Source organism: Panthera tigris, chromosome C1 (assembly GCF_018350195.1).
Source record: "Panthera tigris isolate Pti1 chromosome C1, P.tigris_Pti1_mat1.1, whole genome shotgun sequence".
Lineage (NCBI taxonomy): Eukaryota > Metazoa > Chordata > Mammalia > Carnivora > Felidae > Panthera > Panthera tigris.
Window position 1 is genome coordinate 162,918,013 of NC_056667.1, and position 17,525 is coordinate 162,935,537.

Consider the following 17,525-nt stretch of genomic DNA (forward strand, 5'->3'; position numbering starts at 1 on the left):
AGAGGCTCGTGGAGAGGGGTTGCAAGAGGCTTCTTAGGAACAACTGTAAACATACAGAAGACCAGAGTGTCACCCTCCCTCACTTCTGTCTTCTGTCTGCAGGAGAAAAAAAAGTTTGTTGTTTGAATGAGAGACAAAGGTTGTCATGGGGGGTGGGGGTTTCAGGGTGGCTGCCCTGGTTAGCAGTATGGGAGAGATTTCAAAGCATTCCTACATCAAACACAACCTGGCAATCAGGCCCCTCTGCTGTCACCTCCTGCTGAGAACTCACAGCACCCGGACCGGCAGGGCAAGTGACCCTTGGGAATTCATGACTTGAACAAGCAATAAAATTAGTAAGACATTTCTCCCATACTCTGTGAACATCTAGGAAACAAACTTTAAAGTTACTCAAAATATCCTACGTTCACATCTTTCTGCATATAGCTCCTCCAATAATATCTTCCGATCTCTCCTTAGAGAACTATAGATTCACATTCTTCTGGAGTAGATTTATAGCATAGTTGAGACCTGTGCCAGAAATGAATCCCTTGTTCCTTTGGTTTGAGAGTATCTTTTTTTGTACAGCCTAGACCTCCCCTAACAAAATGTTCTTACACAGTAGGTCCTTGGGAAATGATGAATCTGAGTCTGAGATGACCAGAGTCTCGGCTCCAATATGAATAAGTCAAGGACCAGTCCAGGGGTTGAGATGGCAGCTCTTGGCCCCAAGGTGTAGGATATGCCAAAGCCTGAGAGGTTAAAGGGAGTAGAGAGAAGGACGAACAGAATGTAGCTCTCTGTACGCAATGATCATTGAACTGCAATTGGGTCTGAACGAATATTGAACACCCTCCTCCCGGCAACTCTCACTCATAGTTCTGAAAACAAAACAATACAATTTTAAGAAAAAAATCTCATTCTCTTTTAGGACATTTTCTTCCACCAGCGAAAGTTCAATCTCCAAAATTTTGCTTCAGAGAAACAGTGTAGACAGCTCATGGGTGGATCAAAGTCAATGCTTAATTGTGACAGGAAGGACCCAACCTTTGCCCCAAGTGCTTAGCAGCAGAAGCCTGGTCTCTGTTGCAATGAAGTTTGCCAAGGCACCTAGGCTGCCTATTTTCCCTGAAACCTTAGAGCAAAGGCCCTTAGTGTGATAAGTTTTGGTCAGATCTGCCGGGCAATTAGGCTTAGTTTTCTGTCCTACATCCTGAGTTGCAGCCTGCAGGATGCCTTCTCCAGAGAGGTTTACAAGGCCATCTTCCTTCTTGACCTGCTGGGGCTTCTGGGCCTAGGAGTTGTGATTAACCGAAAACCTTTCGAGAGAAAGACTGATTTAGACAGAGGTGTGCATGCTAGGTCACTATCCTGGTAAAACTGGCTCTTAAAGTCTAGCCAGGGGTGCATGAGGTGTTATGTGAACTCAGCAGCATCTGGGTCGCTGATATTTTTGTATGGCCATCAGAGTTGGGGACAGCCAAAAAATGTTTCTACATATGAAGTCTCAGCTAGGTCTGAAGAGCTCTACCATTCCCTGTCCAGAGAGCTAGAAAAAAGACTCTATTTTTCTCTTTCAAAGAACTATTTAGGACCTTTGTCATCTGATTGGCTAAAGGAAAAGACTGAAGTAGCAACATCAAGTTTGAAGGGCCATCTTCAGCACAGGATTCCATTTCCCAACCAAATCCCAGAACTCCAGCAGTGCCGCAACACCAGAACTATTAGCTTTGTGCTCACTCCTAGCTGGGTACCCTCCACCTCCCCCCTCCCCACCTTGGCTCAACTTCACCCTCACCAGGGTAACACTTCTGGTGTGGCTCTGTTTATTCACAGGTTCACATCCCTGTAAGGAACTGGCTCCCCGGACTGTGATGGCTCCTATTTTCCCGGCTTCCTCAGAGTGGAATTTTAGGCAAGGGCTCAATCGCTCTTGCATGACAAGTGGATCAGTGAAACAATAATAAAACCTCCGTCACCATAACTAAGAGGCTATAATAGATCAAATTCTCAAGGGCACTTGAATAAGTCAAGAGTAGACCGTATTCACACAGTTTTAGGAAGCCACCCTCTCTCATGACTGCTGTGTGTAAATAACATTTATTTATATAGTTTTGCTATTTTCCTGCAGCCCCAAAGAAATGTTCAAGGAAGTTGAAAAGTTTGTCCATGTAAAGCCGGTCTTTGTAACCTTTCTACTCTTCATTTCCTGTGCCAGTTGCGCTTTTATTTCCCGTCTCTCCACACTCCGTAAACAAAACCGTATTATCAAGGGAAAGACGTGAGCCCATTAACATTGTGAGCCCTCAGATTTCACTCGCAAGAGACGACGCAGCACTTATCTGATGGAACAGAAGCTTTAATTGCTTCAAGGTACAAGCCCGTCCAAACCTCTGAGATCTGACGGCTCCCTGGGAAGCCTCTGCACCCTCCAGCCAAGCGCCCCAGCCAGAGCGTGCGCAGCCCGGGTGCGGGAGCCAGCCTCCCGGAGAGGAGCACGAGCGTTCAACCACAAGCGCAGATGCTGTATTTGGATAACCCAGTTATGGGGGAAGCCTGGTAAACTTCTCCGCAAGGCAGAAACCTTATCTTTTGTCCCAGTCAAAACCTGGCGCTCCAACACTCGCCCCCACCTTGACTCCACAAACGGTAAGAGCGGAAACTGAAGGGACTCTGCCGAAGTAACGTGAAAATCTAGTCTAAAGGTGAAGATCTGATGCCGCCCCAGGGCCCCAGGGCGCCCCAGCGCCTAGGGCACAACATTTAGTCCGGTGAATCGGAGGCAGGCTGAAAGCGAGGGAAAAGTAAACACGTCCTCTAGGTTTAGGAGAAGGGTAACACCAGTGCCAGGAAAACCGAAAGCGCATAGGGCTCTGAACAGTGCCCACGGGTCGAACTCCACGCTCCCTTTTAACCCCTTCCCCACCTCAGTGCCCACTATCCGCACCCGAGGGATCAGCCACCCACCGATCCAGAAGAACAAGCGTCTCGCCCTCTATCCTCTCGTCCTCACCCGAGCGGCTAGTCTTGCCTTTCTCCTCCCGCTTCGTCCAGTGCCCGTCCCGGGGGGGCAGGCGTCCGGCGCTCTCGCCCCGCCCTTCTCCACGCCGCCCCGGGGCCGCGCCCGCTCTCCCCGCGGCCCGGGGGCGCTGGACGGCGGCCACCCGCAGGTTTGGCAAAGTTGGCGGCGGGGCAGGCGCGTGGAGCAGCGCGCCAGTCGGGACCCCGGCCGTGCGGGGCAGGCGCCCATTGGCCGGCCAGCGCCACGTGGCCACCCCCGCTGCTATATTAGGCCACTATTTACCTCCGGCCCGCTCGCCATGGCTCGGCGAAGGCAGTTCGGGTAGAGAGGAAGGGCGGAACGGCGCAGCCCGCGGCGGTCCTGCCCGGCCCCGCGCTCGGGCCCCCGCTCAGGCGGGTGGGCCGGAACCATGAGCTCCTACCTGGAATACGTGTCGTGCGGCAGCGGCGGGGGCGGCGGCGACGCGCTCAGCTTCGCGCCCAAGTTCTGCCGCGCCGACGCCCGGCCCGTGGCCCTGCAGCCCGCCTTCCCCTTGGGCAGCGGCGACGGCGCCTTCGTCAGCTGCCTGCCCCTGGCCGCCGCCCGACCTGCGCCTTTGCCCCCGGCCACCCCCGCGCCGCCCTCCGCGCCGCCCTCGGCCGCGCCCTCCTACGCGCCGTGCACCCTGGAGGGCGCCTACGAGCCGGGCGCCGCACCTGCCGCGGCAGGGGGCGCGGACTACGGCTTCCTGGGGCCGGGGCCGGCGTACGACTTCCCGTGCGCGCTCGGGCGGCCGGCCGACGACGGCGGGGCGCACGTCCACTACGCCACTTCAGCCGTCTTCTCGGGCAGTGGTTCCTTTCTCCTCAGCGGCCAGGTGGATTACGCGGCCTTCGGCGAGCCCGGCCCCTTGCCGGCGTGTCTGAAAGAGCCAGCCGACGGCCACCCTGGGACCTTCCAGACTGCGTCCCCGGCCCCTGGCGCCTACCCCAAGTCTGCGTCGCCGGCCTCCGGCCTCCCCGCCGCCTTCAGCACCTTCGAGTGGATGAAAGTGAAGAGGAACGCCCCTAAGAAAAGTAAGTATCTGGGCCTTGGACGGACGCGACTGGGGTTGGGATCGGAGCCTCCTCCGCAGAATTGTGCTGGGAGCGCGTTGCAGCTGCCCCTCTGGACGGCGATTTAGGACTTCGGAAGGAAATGCGTCCCGCAGCGCTGTTAAGTAGGCGCATTCCATTGAGCGTGCCCCAAGTACACGCTCCGAAAATGTGCCAGGCATTGAGGAAATTTCGGGAAGGCGCTCTCCGTGGGGCGTTTCTCCTGGCACACCTTGTGTCTACAGAGACCCAGGAGAGCTGAGCTGTGATTTTGATTCTCACCAGCCCCGCTGCTCGCCCGCGTTCTATGTCCGCGTCCTCTCACCCCACCGATGCCCTGTCTTTATGTTGCAGGCAAACTCGCCGAGTATGGAGCCGCTAGCCCCTCCAGCGCGATCCGCACGAATTTCAGCACCAAGCAACTGACAGAACTGGAGAAGGAGTTTCATTTCAATAAGTACTTAACTCGAGCCCGACGCATCGAGATAGCCAACTCCTTGCAGCTGAATGATACGCAAGTCAAAATCTGGTTCCAGAACCGCAGGATGAAACAGAAGAAAAGAGAACGAGAAGGGCTTCTCCCCTCGGCCACCCCTGTGGCTTCCCTCCAACTCCCCCTCTCAGGAACGAGCACCACCAAGTCTGACAAGAGCCCAGGGAGCCCTTCTCAGGCCCAAGAGCCCTCATGAGGTTTAGTCTTGGGGCTGAGAAACCTTGGCCTGCAGAAGTCATAGGTCACCTCACCCCTGTCTAGACTTACTAGTTCAGTTTGGGATAGAGGTTTCACTTGGGAAACGAAGTATCCTAGTCGGCTTCTGAGTTCTAGGCTGTAGGTGTACAGATACCAATTTGAGGTCTCTTAAGCCACTCGTTTGTGTTTTATTTGTGTCTTATCAGGGAAAAGGTGCCCAGCTGCCAGCCCAGCCCTGCTGCTGTGTCGCCTAACTTAGTCATATGCAATTCTTGGGTGCCGAGTGGCAGTTGCTGATCTCTGACAACCCCTGATGTACTCAGAAGAACATCTACCCAAAGTTTTCCAGATTTTAATTTAAAGAATGGGCTACATGTATTCAGCTTGAGATGACCAAAGCTAGTTAGGGCCTCCTTGATGTAGCTAAGCTGCTTCAAAGATGATCTTCACATTTGCACTCCAGTTTTGTTGTTTTTTTCTTTAAAAAGCAGTTTCTACCTCTTCATGTGCCTGAGTGAAGATACAATCGCTGTTTAGTTAGTAGCTGAACAAATCCACAGGGTGGGTGAAGATTCGAACCTGAACTACACCTTGACACCAACTACTCAGACTTGAATGTAAATATATACAGTATGTATATTTTTTAAAATGTTTGCTTGCAATGAACTTCTACATGGCATTGAATGTCATAGCATGTAAAGAGTTCGAACTTTTTTTTTGTAATAAAAATTACAGAATCTGCTCCTCTCTGTCTTTCCTTACGCTCCTTTCATTTCCATGATTTTTCTTAAAAGCTAATGGGGTTTCTTCAATTTGGAATTTCTTGATTCTGCTCTGGGAAATTTTTGACTGTAATAACTTTAAAAAGTAACAAACACATTTTTTATAGGTTGTTTACACAAACAAGTAACGGACAATTATCTGAGCAGTTTAAGGGTGAAAAAAAACTACTCTGCCAAATATTCAAGTAACTAAGGAGGTACTATACTTTAAGTGCCTGAGTTTTATGGTGAATACAGAGACTGCACATTAACTCAAAGGTGCCCACTGTGGGAATGTCGTAAAGCCAAGAAGACACTGCAGAAAGACCTCCTTATTCTTTTACCTCTTGCTCTCAGGCAAGGAAAAGGCAACCTGAAGATTTTGTTAGTCGGTTTGCGTTCTCTGAGAAAGGCAGCTGCATATCAAAAAGTTCTCAATGGCTGAATTCCCATTTCCAAAGTCAGGAATTACAAAGGAAGCTGGCAGAGACTTTCCACTTCCTGTAACCCAGACTAAGCATCTGGCCTACTAAGACAGCACAGAGGTGTCTCCGTTTTTAAAAGTGAAATATTTTCAAAGAATTCTTTGAAAGAAGCACAAAATTTGAAAGTTGGCAAGAGGGTGGGTATGTGATAAACTTCTTGTTTTCACCCAAACTCCTAGCTTCTAACCCCAAAAGCACTCATGGTTGACTAGGCTTTTATGCAACCTTACAGAAATATGTGAAAAAATGCAACAGTCATACACAAAGCCAAGTGGATACTTGAGACAATTGTCAGGGCAGGTCCTCACTTTATGAATAGTTATAGCTGTATCTTTAAAATCTCTCTATAGTTCAACCAAAAAGCATAAAGGCCCAGATAATCCAGATGAGAACTTTTAAGCTCTCCTTTTACCTAGATTTCTAAATTCTAATGTAGTGCTTTTTTTTTTTTTTTAATGTTTTATTTATTTTTGAGAGAGAGAGAGCGAGCACAAGCGGGGGAGGAGCAGAGAGAGAAGGCGACCAGAGGATCCGAAGAGGGCTCTGAGCTGACAGCAGCAAGCCTGGATGTAGGGCTCAAACTCATGAACTGAGACATCATGACTGGAGCCAAAGTCGGACGCTCAACCGACTGAGCCACCCAGGCGCCCCTAGCGTCACGCTTTAAATCCAATAATTCAGAAGTCTAACAGTTGTGGGTGATTACTATCCCTGTAAAACTGTGATGCGATTGTCTTAGGAGATTGAAGTTACACTTAAATTCTTGTCTTTTGCACCCACGGTTTAATGGAGTTGAAGAAATAAAAAGAGATCGGGTAGAACTCAGGTCTGTCAATATTATTCTTTTTTTTGTTTTTCACAGTTTCACCCTCTTTTTTAAAGGTTTTTATTTAAATTTCTGTTCGTTAACATACAGTATGATAGTAGTTTCAGATTGTTGATATTATTCTTGTGTTTCACCATCTGCCCTCCATTGACTTGATGCTAATCAGATCTTGTTTGAAAAACAGCCCCACCTCACCCTTCCACTCCCAGCTTTGTAGCTATTTGAAAGGACTTGTTACAGGAGCTGTGATCTCCTTGCTCCAGCCACCTCAGGGCTTCCCCTGCAGCGGTCTTTGACAAGACAATGTTTCCTTTTTGATAAGCATTAAATGTATACCTAAACAACAACAACAACAGTAAAATACCAACACGCCTGGTCATTTCCTTAATCTACCACGGTTTTCTCTGAGAAAATAAAGCTTTTCCTTTTGAAGCTGTAGCTAGCACTTAACCCTGATGGATGTCTTCCTTGATAAAGGTGGCTGTTTTGACATATGTATAATGTTGTTCTATGAATCAGACCAATATTAGCTATTTTTTGACCAACCCCAGGGATCTTTAAAAGCTTTCTTAATGCAGATCACTATATAGCTATATTCAGTATTAGGGAGAGTCCTGGCTGGAGATCCGGATGAACTAGGTGACCTCTGGAGGTACCCTCCAGCAATGAAAATGATACAGAAACAATTCAAAGATTTCTGCATATTTTATTTTAGGCCTAACATTGGAAAAAAGTTCAGCTCTAAGAAAGTAAATGCAGTCCATGGGAATACAGTGATACTGTGTTTGTATAGGAAAAGTGGATTGAAAAAAAATTTTTAATGTTTATTTTTGAGAGAGAGAGAGAGAGAGAGAGAGAGAGAGAGAGAGAGAGAGAGAGAGAGAAATAGAGCACAAGAGCAGGGGAGGGGCAGAGAGAGGGAGACACAGAACTGGAAGTAGGCTCCAGGCTCTGAGCTGTCAGCACAGAGCCCCATGTGGGGCTCGAATCCACGAACCGTGAGATCATGACCTGAGCCTAAGTCAGACGCTTAACCAACTGAACCACCCACATGTCCCTGGGAAAAGTGGGTTTTAGAGTTTGTTAAATGTATCTTGTCAGTGGAGGTACCCAACCCTTGTGAATTGTTTATAGAACATTTCCCCTTCCCATTATTCAGAGCCTTGCATTATTTTGAGTCAGATCGTCCATGGAGTATGATGGTAGCTATGCACACTGTGAAACTGCTAGAACAATCCCATCTCTATTTTATAAAAATTCAAACTAAATATGCTAATGTACCCACCAGTGTTCCATTACAAGAATGAATACACAGTGGACCGTTCTGGCTGTTGTATAATTTACTGTTCAATGTTCTTTTGTCTTCACAGAATGACCATGTGTCTGTCTGTTTTTCTGGATTCAGGATAGTTAGGAATGAGGAAGAAGAAATAAAGCATTTAATAATACTTAAAATTCCATTACTTGAGTACTAGCAAACAAAGGGCTTGCTAATGTAAAAACCTAAAGCAATGTCACCTAAATCCTCAAAAGATTAATTGTATGTGAGTCTTCTGTCCCAGTCTTATATACGGTGAGGCCTGGGACCAGACAAGGTTATGTCCGATTATCATATCATCAGAAAAGAGGGGGGCAGACTCAGGGAGACCTACAGTAGCTCTGGAGTTCTTAATTATTTCTTATGGCCTAACAAATGCTCTATATTTGCTGAATATTGAATTTAAAAACCTCAGGACCTAATCAGGTTCAGAGAGATATTTAGTCTGACCACAGACCTCTCAACAAGAAAAATGCCGATTGTTAAAACTGTATTTGTGGTTTTAAAGTGAAATCATACTGGACATAGCTCACAAATAATGATAAATCTCCATCTAAATAGAAATCTAGTTTTTCATGGTTTTGACCTCTAAAGCATACTTCCAGAGCATGAACATGCAACAAACATACAAAATAGTTCTATTTGACATCTCACTTATATGCTTCTGAAGGTATAATTGTTATGCAGGAATATGAATTCAATAGAAACTTTAACTAAATTCAATAGCGAACTAAGAGGAAAGAATTCCTAAATATTGGCATAAAAGGAAAGTCAATTGCTTAGACTGTAAAGACTTCAACATTATCTCTTCCACTTCTACTAGTCTTATTGATATAATTTAATACATACAAAGGGTGGCCAAAGACTGGTGGTCATTTGGACTTGGAAATAGCTAATACAGCAGGTTACTGACCCTTTTGAGGCATTTCTAGAGAATGCTAGACTATAGCACCTTCTTATATTCCACTCTTCCACTATATTCCCTTCTTAGGGGTTTTGTTGAAACTAAACTACAATTTGGGGGAATATCTTTAAGAAAAAAAATTACGAATACAAAATTGCTAGGGTATCTTTCAGGACCTGAAAGGGCCCAAGTTAGTGAAGCTCAAGTTTTTTTCTTTCTTTTTTAATTTTAAGCTTCTTTTTTTTTTTTTTTTTAGTTTTTTAATGTTTATTTAGTTTGAGAGAGAGACAGAGAGTGAGCAGGAAGGACAGAGAGAGAGACAGACACAGAATCCGAAGTGGGCTCCGGGCTCCAAACTATTAGCAGAGAGCCTGATATGGGGCTCGAACCCACCAGCGGTGAGATCATGACCTGAGCCAAAGTCGGACACTTAACCAACTGAGCCACCCAGGCACCCCTTAAGATTCTATCTTTAAGTAATCTCTACACCCAATGTGGGGCTTGAGCTCACAACCGGAGATCAAGAGTTGCATGGTCTACTGACTGAGAGCCCAGGCGCCCAAAGTTTCTTTGGGTTCAGGGTCAATCTCTATCTTCCCCTTCCGGAAAAGGCTGTTCCATTCCTAGTATCCAGGATTGTTTGCAAGATGATAGCAGTGATTGCTTCTCTCCAACATCTTGGAAACAGAAGGTCTGTTTGCTCCTCTTGAAGTACATCAAGTAGTGGCAGATAATGCAGACAAGAATAGGTTGGGGCTTTGTCCTCCACGCTGAGTATCTCAATCCCACTCTGCTCTTCTGGGCTACTGGCTGGCTGAACTATTTCACTGTCTTGGAAGGAGAGCTCTGTCTCATCCAGGAGGCTCTTTTCTGTTGTATTTCCTTCTCAGTGTTATAAACAGAAGAGAAATACAGAACTAGATATGACACAGCTACACAGCTGGCTTCTAAGCATTTCCCAGAAGGATGGAATCACTGAAGCTTAGGTAAAGGACTGGGAAAAAAAGAGAACATTATTCTTCAGGGAGGAGATGCAGATTTTAGCACCAGTTGTGTTTTCTCTTTCTTTCTTTCTTTCTTTCTTTCTTTCTTTCTTTCTTTCTTTCTTTCTTTTGTTTAACCCTTTTCCTTTCTTTTTGTTTTCTATTTATCTATTTTTTAAAATTTAATTTATTTTTAAAAACTTACATTCAAGTTAGTTAGCATATGGTGCAACAATGATTTCAGGAGTAGATTCCTTAATGCCCCTTACCCAGTTAGCTCATCTCCCCTCCCACAACCCCTCCAGTTCTCCATATTTATGAGTCTCTTCTGTTTTGTCCCCCTCCCTGTTTTTATATTATTTTTGCTTCCCTTCCCTTATGTTCATCTGTTTTGTATCTTAAAGTCCTCATATGAGTGAAATCATATATTTGTCCTTCTCTGACTAATTTCACTTAGCATAATACCCTCTAGTTCCATCCACGTAGTTGCAAATGGCAAGGTTTCATTCTTTTTGATTGCCGAGTAATACTCCATTGTATATATATATATATGCCACATCTTCTTTATCCATTCACCCATCAATGGACATTTGGGCTCTTTCCATACTTTGGTTATTATTGATAGTGCTGCTATAATCATTGGGGTGCATGTGTCCTTTTGAAACAGCATACATGTATCCCTTGGATAAATGCCTAGTAGGGCAATTGCTGGATCATAGAGTAGTTCTATTTTTAATTTTTTGAGGAATCTCCATACGGTTTTCCAGAGTGGCTGCACCAGCTTGCATTCCCACCAGCAGTGCCAAAGAGATCCTCTTTCTCCGCATCCTTGCCAATATCTGTTGTTGCCTGAGTTGTTAATATTCACCATTCTGACAGGTGTGAGGTGGTATCTCGTTGTGGTTTTGATTTGTATTTCCCTGATGATGAGTGATGTGGAGCATTTTTTCATGTGTCAGTTGGCCATCTGGATGTTGTCTTTGGAGAAGTGTCTATTCATGTCTTTTGCCCATTTCTTCACTGGATTATTTGTTTTTTGGGTGTTGGGTTTGATAAATTCTTTATAGATTTTGGATACTAACCTTTTATCTGATGTGTCATTTGCAAATAGCTTCTCCCATTCTGTCGGTTGCCTTTTAGTTTTGCTGATTGTTTCCTTCGCTGTGCAGAAGGTTTTATTTTGATGAGGTCCCAATAGTTCATTTTTGCTTTTGTTTTCCTTGCCTCTGGAGATGTGTTGAGTAAGAAGTTGCTGTGGCCAAGGTCAAAGAGGTTTTTGCCTGCTTTCTCCTCGAGGATTTTGATGGCTTTCTGTCTTACATTTAGGTCTTTCATCCATTTTGAGGTTTTTTTTTTTAATATGGTGTAAGAAAGTGGTCCAGTTTCATTTATCTGCGTGTCGCTGTCCAGTTTTCCTAGCACCACTTGCTGAAGAGACTGTCTTTATTCCATTGGATATTCTTTCCTGCTTTGTCAAAGATTAGTTCACTATACATTTGTGGGTCCATTTCTGGGTTTTCTATTCTGTTCCATTGATCTGAGTGTCTGTTCTTGTGCCAGTACCATCCCGTCTTGATGATTACAGCTTTGTAGTATAGCTTGAAGTCTGGGATTGTGATGCCTCCTGCTTTGGTTTTCTTTTTCAAGATTGCTTTGGCTAGTCAGTGTCTTTTCTGTTCCCATACAAATTTTAGGATTGTCTGTTGTAGCTCTGTGAAGAATGCTGGTGTTATTTTGATAGGTATTGCCTTGAATATGTAGATTACTGTGAGTAGTATTGACGTTTTAACAATATTTGTTCTTCCTATCCAGGAGCATGGAATATTTTTTCATTTTTTGATGTCTTCTTCACTTTCTCTCATAAGCTTTCTATAGTTTACAGCATATAGATTTTTCACCTCTTTGGTTAGATTTATTCCTAGATATTTTATGGGTTTTGGTGCAATTGTAAATGGGATCTATTCCTTGATTTTTCTTTCTGTTGCTTCATTATTGGTATACAAGAATGCAACCAATTTCTGTGCATTGATTTTATATCCTGTGGCTGCTGAATTCATGGATCAGTTCTAGCAGTTTTTTGGTGAAATCTTTTGGGTTTTCCATATAGAGTATCATGTCATCTGCAAAGAGTGAAAGTTTGACTTCTTCCTGACCGATTTGGATGCCTTTTATTTCTTTGTGTTGTCTGATTGCTGAGGCTAAGACTTCCAATACTACGTTGAATAACAGTGGTGAGACATCCCTGTCTTGTTCCTGACCTTAGGGGGGAAGCTCTCAGTTTTTCCCCGTTGAGGATGATATTAGCGTTGGGTCTTTCATATATGGCTTTTATGATCTCAAGGTATGGTTTTTCTATCCCTACTTTCTTGAGGGTTTTTATCAAGAAAGGATGCTGTATTTTGTAAAATGCTTTCTCTGCATCTATTGAGAGGATCCTATGGTTCTTGTCCTTCTTTTATTGATGTAATGAATCACATTGATTATTTTGCAGATATTAAACCAGCCTTGCATCCCAGGTATATTCACCCACTTGGTCGTGGTGAATAATTTTTTTTTAATGTGTTGTTGGATCTGGTTGGCTAATATCTTGTTGAGGATTTTTGCATCCATGTTCATCAGGGAAATTGGTCTATAGTTCTCCTTTTTAGTGGAATCTTTGTCTGGTTTTGGAATCAAGGTAATGCTGGCTTCATTAGTTTTTCCTTTCATTTTTATTTTTTGGTATAGCTTCAAGAGAATAGGTGTTAACTCTTCCTTAAATGTGTGGTAGAATTCCCCTGGAAAGCCATCTGGCCCCGGACTCTTGTTTTTTGGGACATTTTTGATTACTAATTTGATTTCTTTACTGGTTATGGGTAGCTCCAGTTGTGTTTTCTAATTGAAAGGGGACATAATTTCCCTGGTCTCAGTTTCTTCTATAAAACAGAGGGGTTGGTCTGGGTGATCATTAAGTTTCCACATCACCCTATTATTCTGCTGGATTCCTTATCTTGCTGGTTATTACTGAAAAGTTTATTTAACAGCAATGTAGCTGTGTAAGATTAGCATCAACAAGAAGCTTTTACGTTTTCATCTACTTGTGTGTGTGTATGTGTGAACTAGATGATGTTTCTCATTGGTCTTAACTGGAACAAAAGAGCTAACAATGGTGATAGCTACCCCCAAAGTTACCACTTCCCTTTGAACAGATAAATTAGGGTCTAATAAACTTTTCAAATGTATGTCAGTGCTTCAAGTTAGGATTCTCAATCTCCTTATTCTTAATACTTCAAAGTAGACAGCTTTCGGAACAGAGAAATCTGGAATTTCTCCTCCTTTAAGATATGTGGGATTCCAAAGTAAATACTCTGTTCTGTTCAGGAAAAGAGATACAAATACCCAACTTGCTCCTGCTTTCCATTAGTCACCAAGCCCTACTTATTCTTCCTTCAAAATGTCTCATGCCTTCTTTCCTTCTCCATTGGTTCAGGCTTTATCATCTCTCAATCAGCTACGCAATGGATGCCCTGCTGACCTCCTTGCCTCCAGTCTCCTTCCCAGCCAATCCATTTTAAAGCCCTGTCTTCATGTTGTCCATTTTAAATTCTTGGTAGCTCTTGGTTGCCAGTGGGAAAAACTCAAATGTTTTAACCTGAGATCCAACTCTCTCAATGTCTGTGTCCATTCATGTTAATCTCACACCTGACATAGAAACTTTACCCTAATTAACGTTATCTCTTCAGTCTTTTCCACAAGGAAATTTATGCTTTTTCTGCCTCTGCACCTTTTCTTATGCCATTCCTTTCTCTTCTGCCTTTCTGCCTATCCAAGGTCATCCTTTATGGCACAGCTCGAATCTCATCACTGTGACATCTGTTTGCACCACCCAAACTTAAAGTGAACTCCTCTGAGCTTCTGTAGCATTTGCTTGTATTACTCATTCAGCACTTACAATATCCTGCTGTATTGTAAGATCGCTTTCTCTCTCTCTTTCCCTCTCCCTCCCTACCGCTGTCTCCCTCTTCCCCCTTCTCCATTAGTTTTCTCTCCATTGTTATATATTTTATCTCTCACTGAATACCTGTTACATAATAGTGATTCTGTATTAGTTGCTGAATGTTGAATGCAGTTTTATTACATCATCACATACAGTGCACCTCTTCTGCCAGGAATATTATAAACAATTTGTTAAGTATTCCTTTTCTTTCTTTCTTTCATTTATTTATTTTTTTCAAAAGTAATCTCTGTGCTCAGTGTGAGACTCAAACTCAGGATCCTGAGATCAAGAGTCACATGCTCTACTGACCGAGCCAGGCCAGAGCCTCGTGCTAAGTATTCTTTCTTTCTTTCTTTTTTCTTTTTTTTTCAAAGTTTATTTACTTATTTTGAGAGAGAGAGAGAGAAAGAGAGAGTGCACAAGCATGAGCAGGGGAGGGACAGAGAGAGACGGAGAGAGAGAATCCCAAGCAAGCTCTGTACTGACAGGGCTCAATCCCACGATCATGAGATGATGACCCAAGCTGAGATCAAGAGTTGAGCGCGTAACCAACCGAGCCACCCAGGTACTCCATTATTCTTTATATTTCATTATTCACAGAAGAACATGAGCTATTCTTGGCCACACAATAAACTACCAATAGGAGGTGAGGAAGTGAAGGAGGAACTATGAATTTTCCTTCTTGAGCTTCAAGGCACATTTTTTTTTCCAAGTTTTTTTTTTTTTTAATTCATTTATTTTGAAAGAGGGAGAGTGTGGGAGGGGCAGAGAGAGAAGGAGAGAAAGAGAATCCCACTGTCAGCGCAGAGCCTGACGCAGGGCTTGAATTCAGAAACTGAGAACATGACCTGAGCTGAAAACAAGAGTCAGACATAACCGACACAGCCACTTAGGGGCCCCAAGGCACATTCTTTCAATTGAATATATTGTAAACCAACAGAGACTGTGAATGTTATCTAAAACTATCCCTTTTATCCTTATAGACTATAATGTATAATGCACTTTGGTTGTTATTTGGGGCTTTGTAATATACTGTATTGCATTCATTACTATAATTACTTGAGTACCTTGTGGGAACTTGAGTACCTTATGGGAATAGAACCATTGGAAGAGGAGTTTTGAAACCAAACGAGGTCTAGTATGGGGTTTCTCAAGAATGGTCTGGAGACGATTAAACATAGTGGTTACAAGAGTGCATCTTGGAGGCAGACAGTCTTGGGAGCAAATCCTAGGATGGATAATGGAATGTCACTTAGCCCTACGTTCCTCCCTTAAAGACAGGAATAATAATATCCTTATTTCATTGACTTGTGAGGATGAACAGAGGTCATTCGTGCATATTGCTTCACACAATGTCCGATGCTTAATAAACATTCACGAATTATTAAAACAGGATGGATGGATTATGAGAGTTGTAACAGGAAGCTAAGATGGAAAGACACAGGCTGAGGGAGAGAAATATTCATGTATATATAAAACATATATTTATTGAGCTCTTAGGTGCCAGGCACAGAGAATTAACAGCTAGAGTTGAAGAGATATTGAGAAGGGAACCAGAATTACAGGGAATCAGGGGCGCCTGAGTGGCTCAATCAGTTGAGCATCCAACTCTTGATCTCGGCTTATGTCAGGATCTCACAGTTGTGAGACCAAGCCCTGAGTCGGAAACCTGCTTAAGATTCTCTCTCTCTTTCTCTCTCCCCCTCTGCTCTCCCCTCACACTCATTCACTCTCTCTCTCTCTCAAAAAAAAAAAAAAAAAAAGAAAGAAAAGAAAAGAATTATAGGGAATCAGGTTGGAGTGAATAAGTAAAGGTTTAGGGTTATTGATAAAATTAACAAAATATAGGTGGTTCATGATAACAGACTAAAACAAAATGGTAGTTAATGAATACTTGATGAGAGCCATGGCTGAGCACTCACTGAATTAAGATCCCAAGACAGAAGATCCCAGCCTAGGAGAAATAAAGGATGAAAGGGGCATTAGACCATTGACCTTGGCTTCCAATTTACTAGATCATTCCAAGCAATGCAAAAAACTTAAGTCCATTATACTCAATTTTTCCCTATCCAAAAGGACATGTGAAATCACATGCATGGTATTTTGAGGGTCGGGCATCATAAATTAGATTGCAGTGATGATTTACATGAGTTTCCTACATTGTGGCACTTCCCCAGGTTTGAATTTATCAACCTTAAAAATAGAGACTCTGGTTGCTGTGTTCTGTTGACATCAAAGTTAAAATAGGATCAACCTATTGATTCTGTTGCTGCAGAAAGAAGAAATTCTTCCCTCTACCTACTCTGGCAGTGGGGAATCATGAATTTTCTTAACTGTGCATAAACCTGTAACTATTTCCATTGTGGGTTTATGAAAGACTGCCCTTAAACTGGAAAAGAAAGAAAGAAAGAAAGAAAGAAGAAAGAAAAGCTTGCTGCAGAGGGGACATTTTAAGGCAAGATTATCCTATGTAAACAGAAAGTATTTTATTTTTCCTAAATGCCTATGACCTAATTGTCGAAATATTGTTAGTATTCTATTGCTTGTATGAGTAATTATATATAAATGTTTATATCTCCTCTTACATTTGAAACTTAAGCTACGTTTCAAATTCATGAAGTGTTGGGGTGCCTGGGTGGCTCGGTCGCTTAAGCGGCCGACTTCGGCTCAGGTCACAATCTCGCAGTCCGTGAGTTCGAGCCCCGTGTTGGCTCTGTGCTGACCGCTTGGAGCCTGGAGTCTGTTTTGGATTCTGTGTCTCCCTCTCTCTCTGCCCCTCCCCCATTCATGCTCTGTCTCTCTCTGTCTCAAAAATAAAGAAACGTTAAAAAAAAAAAAGAAAAAAGAAAAAAAGAAAAAAAACAAATTCATGAAGTGTTTTGGCTTTACTATAGGGGGCAAGGAAAGAAATTACTAGCTTATAAAAGAATTGTAGAAAATATAGATTCAAAGTAAATAAATATAACAAGCTACAAAGGACAAGTTAAAAAATATAATATTTCTGAGGTGTCTGGGTGAATCAGTCGGTTGAGTGTCTGACTCTTGATTTCTGCTCGGGTCATGATCTCATGGTTGTGAGATCGAGCCCCTTGTCAGGCTCTGTGCTGAGTGTGGATCCTGCTTAAGATTCTCTCTCTCTCTCCTTCTGCCCCTCCCCTGCTTATGCTAGCTCTCTCTCTTTAAAAAAAAAAAGTTTAAAAAATATATAATATTTCTTATTCAGACAAGGATCACATACTATTTGTCCCTAAAAATCTTTAATCAACTTTAAAAACAATTTAAACTTCCTTGGGTTAACCTGCCAAGAAGCCCAGTTTATTCCTCTGTTTTGACTGCAAGTGAAAGCCCACATGCAACCAGAATAATCTATTTTTCTAGTAGCATATGGTTCCTTTGCAAACTTCAAAACCAGCTGTGTTTGTGTCTCTAAAGAAGCTTTGGAATTTGTTACATGGTGACGCTATCCAAGAACTGTCCAAGTCTACTTTTATTGAAAGTTTGTGATTT

At 43.3% G+C, this 17,525-nt stretch overlaps 1 protein-coding gene across 1 annotated transcript; it reads left to right on the plus strand.

Moving 5' to 3' along the window:
* Window positions 1–3,410: 3,410 nt before the first annotated feature.
* Window positions 3,411–5,507, plus strand: HOXD1 (homeobox D1). The gene is made up of 2 exons (XM_042994740.1): window positions 3,411–4,056; window positions 4,429–5,507. The coding sequence occupies exons 1-2, from the start codon at window positions 3,411–3,413 to the stop codon at window positions 4,761–4,763; spliced, it is 981 nt and encodes a 326-aa protein (XP_042850674.1). The 3' UTR covers window positions 4,764–5,507.
* Window positions 5,508–17,525: the final 12,018 nt, after the last annotated feature.

What these genes read in the sequence shown, in the direction of transcription:
- HOXD1 (XM_042994740.1), top strand. Translation starts at nt 3,411, where the DNA reads ATGAGCTCCTACCTGGAATACGTGTCGTGCGGCAGCGGCGGGGGCGGC. An exon ending in GAGGAACGCCCCTAAGAAAA is followed by an intron (nt 4,057 to 4,428) that starts GTAAGTATCTGG and finishes TTTATGTTGCAG; the next exon opens with GCAAACTCGCCGAGTATGGA.